At 34.1% G+C, this 7715-nt stretch overlaps 1 protein-coding gene across 8 annotated transcripts; it reads left to right on the forward strand.

Annotated features, from left to right (window-relative positions):
* Nucleotides 1–3054: 3054 nt before the first annotated feature.
* On the forward strand, nt 3055–6889 carry LOC105782909 (uncharacterized). Of its 8 annotated transcripts, none has more exons than XM_012607991.2 (5): nt 3055–3186; nt 3323–3385; nt 3907–5572; nt 5660–5776; nt 5866–6889. In XM_012607991.2, the coding sequence occupies exons 3-5, from the start codon at nt 4760–4762 to the stop codon at nt 6730–6732; spliced, it is 1797 nt and encodes a 598-aa protein (XP_012463445.1). In that variant the 5' UTR covers nt 3055–3186; nt 3323–3385; nt 3907–4759; the 3' UTR covers nt 6733–6889. The 8 variants fall into 8 exon arrangements, with proteins under 8 accessions (XP_012463445.1, XP_012463451.1, XP_012463458.1 ...); XM_012607997.2 differs by having other exon boundaries at nt 4688–5572; XM_012608004.2 differs by having other exon boundaries at nt 4754–5572.
* Nucleotides 6890–7715: the final 826 nt, after the last annotated feature.

Below are 7715 nucleotides of genomic sequence, written 5' to 3' on the forward strand. Positions count from 1 at the left end.
CTAAAAGTGGCAAACAATATAAACATTATAAGTTCATTTCATTAGTTTAATTAGCAATTGACTAATCAATCAACTATCGTTTTTATCATCTACATGATCTAAAACAATAGGAATAAAGTTTACCTTAGTAGTTTAATCGATAATTTAAATTTAGTTTATAAACAATTTATATTTGAATTTGCACTAATAATTTTCGATTCGATTAGATTAGTAATTGCTTAACTTGTAATTAACTTGATAAACACATTTACCAATTTGGAAATCCCTTAAGTTTGATCCTTGGAATACACATGTGTTCCATTGAAACACTACAATGTTACAACTGATATGTCACACTTGCAGCAAATCACTTTATATTTGATTGTTTTAGTGTTGATTCTCCGCCCTGGTGGTGGAAGCGGTAAACTATCTCCTTTGAAGATTATTATAGTTCCATCTACCATGTCCACAATTACGTCCTTTGAATTTTTTACATATTGTTATATTCATTTTAGGGGATGGAGCAGGTCAAATAAGACATACTTTATGATTTTTATTTATTTATTTAATAACTTGTTTTTTATTCAACCACAAGTAAACAATATTTTTTTCACAATATTGCTACTAAAGGAGCACATCTAAAGCATAAAAAGTTAAAAAGTTTTCTAACAAGTTCTTATTAGTAATGTTCTCACCATAAAATGTTAATTTAAGAACTTATCCTAAATACTACAGAGTTATACTCACTCATAATTTACTCATAATTTTAAAATTTTGCAACTTCAAGTGCATCTAATTATAACGATCTTTAGATAAAATTATTATATTCCAATGGTCATATCTTTCTCTTAAAATTATTCCACAATTTAAGTAGATAGTATATAGTCTAATATTCTACTTTCAACCCTTCGTGGGTTGTTGATAAATATAATTCAAAAGCTCAATCCTTCTTTATCATTTTGTACTACTAATTCAAAAGCTTTTCCGAGCTTTCAACTAATTTTGTACTACTAAATATTGCATTAATATTAGTTTGTTTCAATATTGAGACTGAGTAGAACATAATATTAATTATCACAAATTTTGTTCCATTAAATACTGATATATTAACTCTTTTGGAGCTTTAAATTAATTGAGTACCATCAAAGATTGATTTGTTTTATTATCAAACAAGAAAATTGTTCTTTTTTATATTCCTAAGGATAATATGCACTATTGAAACGGGTGAGCTGGCAAAGTAATAGTTGAAACGAGATTTTTTAAAAATAAACCTTTTAGTTGGACTAATGAATTGGTGGCTTGACCAGTTTGACCACCAATCCGGTTTAAAAAAATATATTGCATATTTTCATTTTCATTTTCCAAAATCATTTTTAAAAATTTTAACTAAACATGTTTTCTTCGTTGTTTTTAATTTTCCATAAAAACAAAAACAAAAATGAGAATGACCTTTATTTTCTGAAATCATGCGAAGCCTAACCTTTTCTCTTTGCAACTATTTTTGAATAAAGTTTAATCGTATAAAAAAATTAATATCGTATTTAAGCTATTTAGATTCGCTGCATACAAATAAAACATAAAATGCACCTAACACAACTTTAAAGCATTCCTTTTTTGAATTTCAAAATATCCTAAACCCATAGTTAAAAGGCTTTTCCTTTTTCGACCAGTTGGTCAATTGTCGACCTTAGTCCTAGTTCCAACTCTCTCCGCTTCTTTCCCTTGTCCTTTTTCTTTTTATGATGCATTCTTCTTTTCTTCCCTTATCCTTTCTCTTCCCCTTTTTCTTATTTTTTCTTCCTTTTGTACCACCGACATGGCTACTAGTGTTGTCTCCTCACTGGTAGCAACACTCTCCTCCCCTCTCTTCAACCATTTCCTCTTAACCCCACCTATTACTCCGCCTATCCCTTTTCAAATCTTATTTTATTTCCATATCCTTGATTGTCCCTCCCCATCCTCCAACCCCTCCACTGTCACTGCCCATGGCACCTCCTCCCCAACCATTCTCTTTTTCTTTTTTTCGACACAAGGAGATATTGTTTTTTCAAAAAAATAATTTTAGCCCAGGGATTGGCCCTTGGCTCCTCCTATGAGGTAGGTTTTCAATCTAGCTTGTGAGGACTTGTGTTTTCTTGGGTCCATTGTAACTCGATTTTCTCGAGTTCTGATGACTCAGTTTTATGATTTTGAGCCGACTCATTTTCATCTATGTTTAATTTGAAGGATTTAACATTTTATGAAGTTTCACAAGTTATATTGGAAGGACTAGATCATCGATGTTGTATCTAACACACCAATTCAAAAGATTCATTCTAGTGGTTGATGCCAATTGATGTGGCTTATATCCATGGTGTTCGGCGCTATTTCCAATGTTATTTCCTAAGGTTGGATTTTTTTCTTTTATTGCTTAACTTTCATTTAAGTGTTCATATTGATTTCTTTGATATGTATTTCCAATGTTCAGAAATCTTTGTGGCTTATTTCCTTTGATTGTGATGTTTTTTTGACGTGTCATAACCATATACTGATATGTATTATCGGCGGACATCTAAAGGAAAAGTTAATGAAATGGTTGACGAAAAACCTAATTAGAATGATGTTAATAGTTTAAAGACTCAATTACAATATTTTAAAGTTTGAAGACTAATTTAGAGTTTGACATAAAATTTGGAGACCTTTAGTGCAATTAACTTAAAAAACGTGACAATTTTACAATGATATCAGAATTGAATTGGATCAGTGGATATTAAGGGTGGGTTTGGATGGGCGATTGTGTGCGGTGCGGTGCGTTTAGTTTACTTTTTGTCTCACGCTACAGTATCGCTACAGTATCTGATCTCACCGCCACCGCTGTTTTTATACTAACCGCAGGTAAACGCACCGTCCATCCAACCTCACCCTAAATCAATAAAAAAACTAAAATCGAGAACTTGAAAAATTATATTTTAACAAAAAAAGCTATGGAATTATCAGTATATTTTAATTAATTTTTTAAAATAGTTAAATGGACAAGCGGAAGGTAAAAGCCATTGCATTTATATAGAATAAGGTTGAGAGGGAAAGAAGGGTAGTATGGTAAACTTGATAGAAAATACCAGTTCATTTAGGCGCCCCAGCATTTGCTATCTTCTTTCACATCTATATAACTCTGAATTCTAAACGCAGCTGGTTCGCCGTTCGTTCAAATTTTTATTTTAAGAAAAGGTTATGCCTCTTCTTTTATCTCACTAAAGATTAATGAGAAAAAATTCCCAGCGAAATTAGAGATATTTTTAAATAAAAAATTATCCATTTTGGCGGATTCAAAACCCTAATCTGTATGTTTGATCGGATTTCGCAGCAGTGTTATCCGGAGTGTAATTCTTTCTGTCATTGATTGTCTGCAGGGAAAGAAAAAGTCAAGGTAACGAATACTTGAATTTTTGTTTTGTTTTTATTATAACTTCTTTTTTGCTTTGATTTGCTTGTAAAAGTTAAATTTTGATGTAGATTAGCTTTTTAGGCCTTTGTAAAAGCTTACAATTCAATTTATATCTATGATTAGTGAAAATTATTGAATGATTAGAGCTATGATTGAATTTGTTTAAATTTACTTTTGCGTGTTTTACTTGGGTTTATCTGGAACTTGAATAAAATTTTGTGCATTTGTATGTGGTTCTTTTTTGGAGAATTTATCAGTGCCTAGACAATGATTGGGATCTAATTAGATATTTTGATGTATGCGCGTCGAGATGATATACATTATTTGTATGCTACATCTCTTTTGGAATATTGAAGACATTTAGAATGAAGGAATCATGTGGAAATGAAATCGAGCTTGTTTAATAGATATGTGAAACTGTTGGAAGGGAAGAAAAGAGTTGAATGTCATGGCATTTTATGTTATTCGGACAAATTGTTTTTAAATGTCTTTTCTGTCTCCAGATAATGTGGTGTGAGGTGAGAGGGAAAGCTGAGAAACTTCGATGTTCTCCATTTTTGTTCTTTGTTCTAAGTAGGAGAAAGTAAGGGGGAACTCTCTCCTCTCAAGTGATATTTGCTTCATCTGGTTCCAAGCGCAACATATAACTTTACATATTATATTGTTTTGCTTTCGAATTGACAGTTAGGGTTTTCAGCTGTTCAAAAGTAAAAAAGACTCAGGATTTGCGATTACACGGTTCTTAATTTTCCTCGGTAGTAATTCATGACTAAGTTATAGCCAATCAATATCGGTTTCATTCATGTCACTATGTGAACATAAAATTTTAAGACACTTGGAATGTGGTATTTCAAGACGGTTGGAATCTGAAAATATAATAGCTTCTGCCAGGTTTATATTTTAAGACTGTGGGAAACTTTGTATTTCAAGATGGTGGGAATCTGTATATGGACTCTACTTTTGAATATGTTACTCTACCATGGGTATCTGGGGAGTAATATGTTTCTGTATCTGTTTTGGAGCCTAATTTATAAATCACGTTCACTGGCAAGAGAGACTGCAAAGCTTCTTGCATGAATGATTCTAGTTTCCATAAGCTTATTTACCTCAATAATGATGTTAACACATTAAATTTACATATTTGATTAAGAAGGATTTACAGTTCTTTTAAGATAAGGTTTGCTTTTTTCTGTGTACTTATTTTCCTTGAAGTTTACTCAATATGCTTGACTGGTTTTAGACATTCCCAAACTGCTCCACTCTCTTCATCCCTCTCTCTCACAGGCATTCCTTCCTGGTTTAGAATTTTATCTGCTTGCTGGCTCATTTGACCAGAGCTTTGTGGTTCAGTTGACTATGGAGATAGAAAATAACAAAAATGAAGCTGACACTATGGCGGAAGACTTGGCAAAATCAGAATCATCTGAAAAGAAAAGCCCTAATTTATTGAAAGCCAAATCTGATATTGCAAAGTCAGTGGCCAAGAATTTCTTGAAGACAAGAAAAGCAAATGTTACTTCTGAGGTCCTGAGGAAAAGGCCAAAAATGAAAAGCATGGGCATATCAGAGGGCAATAAAGCAGCTGAAAATAATGTTAAGAAGTTAGATCCAGTGGAAAAAGACCAGCAAAAGGATGCTACTACGAGTACGGAGTATGTAGAGAAGAGCCAGCAGATCCAAAAGAATGAAGAAAATACATGTGCATCAGATAGCAAGGAAAAGATTACCAAATCAAATGACGATCCCAAGAAACAAAGAAATGGTGAAGGGCCTGGTCTTTCAAATAAAGATAAAAAGAATGAAGAAAAGCGGGAGGGTAAGAAAAAGAGAAAACGAAACGAAAATAAGGAAAGGCACCGTAATCCAGTGAATAATAACATGAATGATGAAAAGCGTGAGGGTAAAGGAAAGAAACAAGAAATCAAAAAGAAAGAAAAGATTGATGGTCTAATATTCATGTGCAATGCTAGGACCAAGCCAGATTGTTTTCGATACCGTGTAATGGGGGTATCAGCTGGTAAAAAGGATCTTGTGCTGGGTATCAGACCAGGGCTTAAGTTATTTCTCTATGATTACGATGTCAGGCTTCTTTATGGTATTTATAGGGCAACCTCTTCTGGTGGTATGAAACTTGAGCCCAAGGCTTTTGGTGGGGCTTTCCCTGCTCAGGTACCATTTTGTTTTAGCCTTCCTTAACTTACATCTCTTCTAATTCATTACTTAAAGAGATTTGTGTACCAATGACTTCTGTTTCAGGTGCGGTTCAGCGTCCATTCTGATTGTTTTCCTCTGGCAGAGAACATTTTCAAGAAGGCTATAAAGGAAAATTATGATGAAAAGAACAAATTCAAAACTGAACTTACTGCTAGACAAGTAAGGAATAGTTTTGTTACCTGTTGGTTGGATGTTCATGGTCTCCTTTCATATTTTAGGATATACGGTATCTGAACTTTCCCTTTCAGGTTCGGAAGCTCACAGAACTTTTTCGACCAGTTCCAGTTCATTCAACAGCACTACCTTTTCACTCCCCATCAAGGGCAGCAGCTCGAATCATTGAACACCCTGAAAAAAGGGAAGCTCATGATAGACCAAGGGAAGCAAGGCCCTCATCACACAGAGAAGCATCTGTTAGAGACCCTTATGCTAATATCAGTGCTAGGAATTATGCTGGTTTTCCTCATGAAAGGAATCAGCGAGTGGCATATGGAGAGGTGGCATCTAATAAGAGGGAGGATGGCCATCGTGATTTATACCTCAGTGAGAAGGAATACAGAACTTATGGTCTTCTGGGGGAGAGACGAAAAATGACTCCACAGCATCATATCGCTCCTACATTAACATCTTACCTGGGAGATTACAGAGAGCCACCTTTGCGACAACCAGACACTGCATACCGGGAATCTGTGCCTTTGCAGAGAGATGTAGTTCGCTCTGATCCTCTTCGCTTGACTGAAAGAGAATACCGGACTTATGATTTGGGCGCTACACGAGAAATGCAACCAACAGTTTCTGCAGCAACTGCAAATACATCTGGTGCTGGTGCTTCTATCTTGGACTCCTATATTGCGGATCCATATTATGGCCGTTATTCTGGTGATCCATTGGTGGATGCTTACCTGTCGCGTCCAAGAGAAGCACACCTGATTGAAAGTGATCATTTGAGGAGGATAGAAAGCAACCAAGCAGAGAGATTGTATTCTCAATATCCTTCTGACGTTTTAGTAGATCATAACCGGATGCAGCGGCATCGAGATGTTAACCCTGCATCTGCTTCTACATCAGTTTCATCCCGGTATTCTTTTGGTGGTGCATCTTTGCCCTATCGCTGAGAGCTATAAGTCCCTTCATATCGCTAACCTGGAACATGTTTCAAAATTAGTTGACTTCTTTTTCTATTTTGTTTGCATGCATGTTGCTGAACTTCAATAAGCTACTCTGTTAAATGGTTTTATCATATTTAATTAGGATAAAGCAAATTGCAAATCAGTACTTTCTGAAGCTATCTGGATATGGTTGCATGGGAACCTGGTTGGATATTTTGTTTGACCCTTCTTTGCCAACCTACCTATTCAGCTCTTTGCTAATACATTGTTTTAGCCGCATTCTGTTTTTATATGCTGGCAAGACTGGCATTGAAATCTGAGTTTTGGATACAGATACTTGTCTGGCACAAGTATGATTATAGTTTTTATTTTGTTCAAGTTTTACAATGTTTTCGTCGTACATGCGTGTCAACATATATGTAATTGCTGGTCTTGGGTTTTAGTTCACTCTTTTTGTCCATGAATGCTTCATTCAACACCTTTATCCCTTTATTATTTTTCTAATAGATCCTTCTTTTGGTTTTTCTGTTCAATTAAATATTTCTTATGTTGTTTCGATTCTATCTTCCTGGATGTGCTTGTATTTGATGCAGATCAACTAAAGGATTAAGTTGACTAAAAAAAAATTAGTTTAGCATGAGACTAATCATTAGGTTGAAGTTGTGTTTTGTACAAATGTTCCTACCTCAACTTCATCTCTTGGGGTTTTTCTTTGAAATCTTTTATTCTAACTCTCTTTGGATAAGGCTCAAGCTGTCTCAATAATTCATTTATTATTTAAATAATTTGTTTTAATATTTTATTTATTTATTAAATAAGAAGAGCTGGTTGGGCCGGTTTGAATTGTAAAAAGTTTTGTTCAAGGCCCATCATTTATTTAGGTTTCATATTAATAATATTTCATTTAAACCAACTGCTCAAATCTCTAAATTTATATAAATAATTTTGGATGAGTGACAGTGTTTTTTTTTTAAATTTTATTAGTATTT

Source organism: Gossypium raimondii, chromosome 13 (genome assembly GCF_025698545.1).
Source record: "Gossypium raimondii isolate GPD5lz chromosome 13, ASM2569854v1, whole genome shotgun sequence".
Taxonomy (NCBI): domain Eukaryota; kingdom Viridiplantae; phylum Streptophyta; class Magnoliopsida; order Malvales; family Malvaceae; genus Gossypium; species Gossypium raimondii.

Bases quoted from the DNA above. Each gene is read 5' to 3' on its own strand.
- LOC105782909 (XM_012607991.2), top strand. From the start codon at position 4,760: ATGGAGATAGAAAATAACAAAAATGAAGCTGACACTATGGCGGAAGAC. The intron at 5,573-5,659 runs GTACCATTTTGT...CTTCTGTTTCAG, and splicing joins GTGGGGCTTTCCCTGCTCAG to GTGCGGTTCAGCGTCCATTC. The intron at 5,777-5,865 runs GTAAGGAATAGT...TTTCCCTTTCAG, and splicing joins CTGAACTTACTGCTAGACAA to GTTCGGAAGCTCACAGAACT.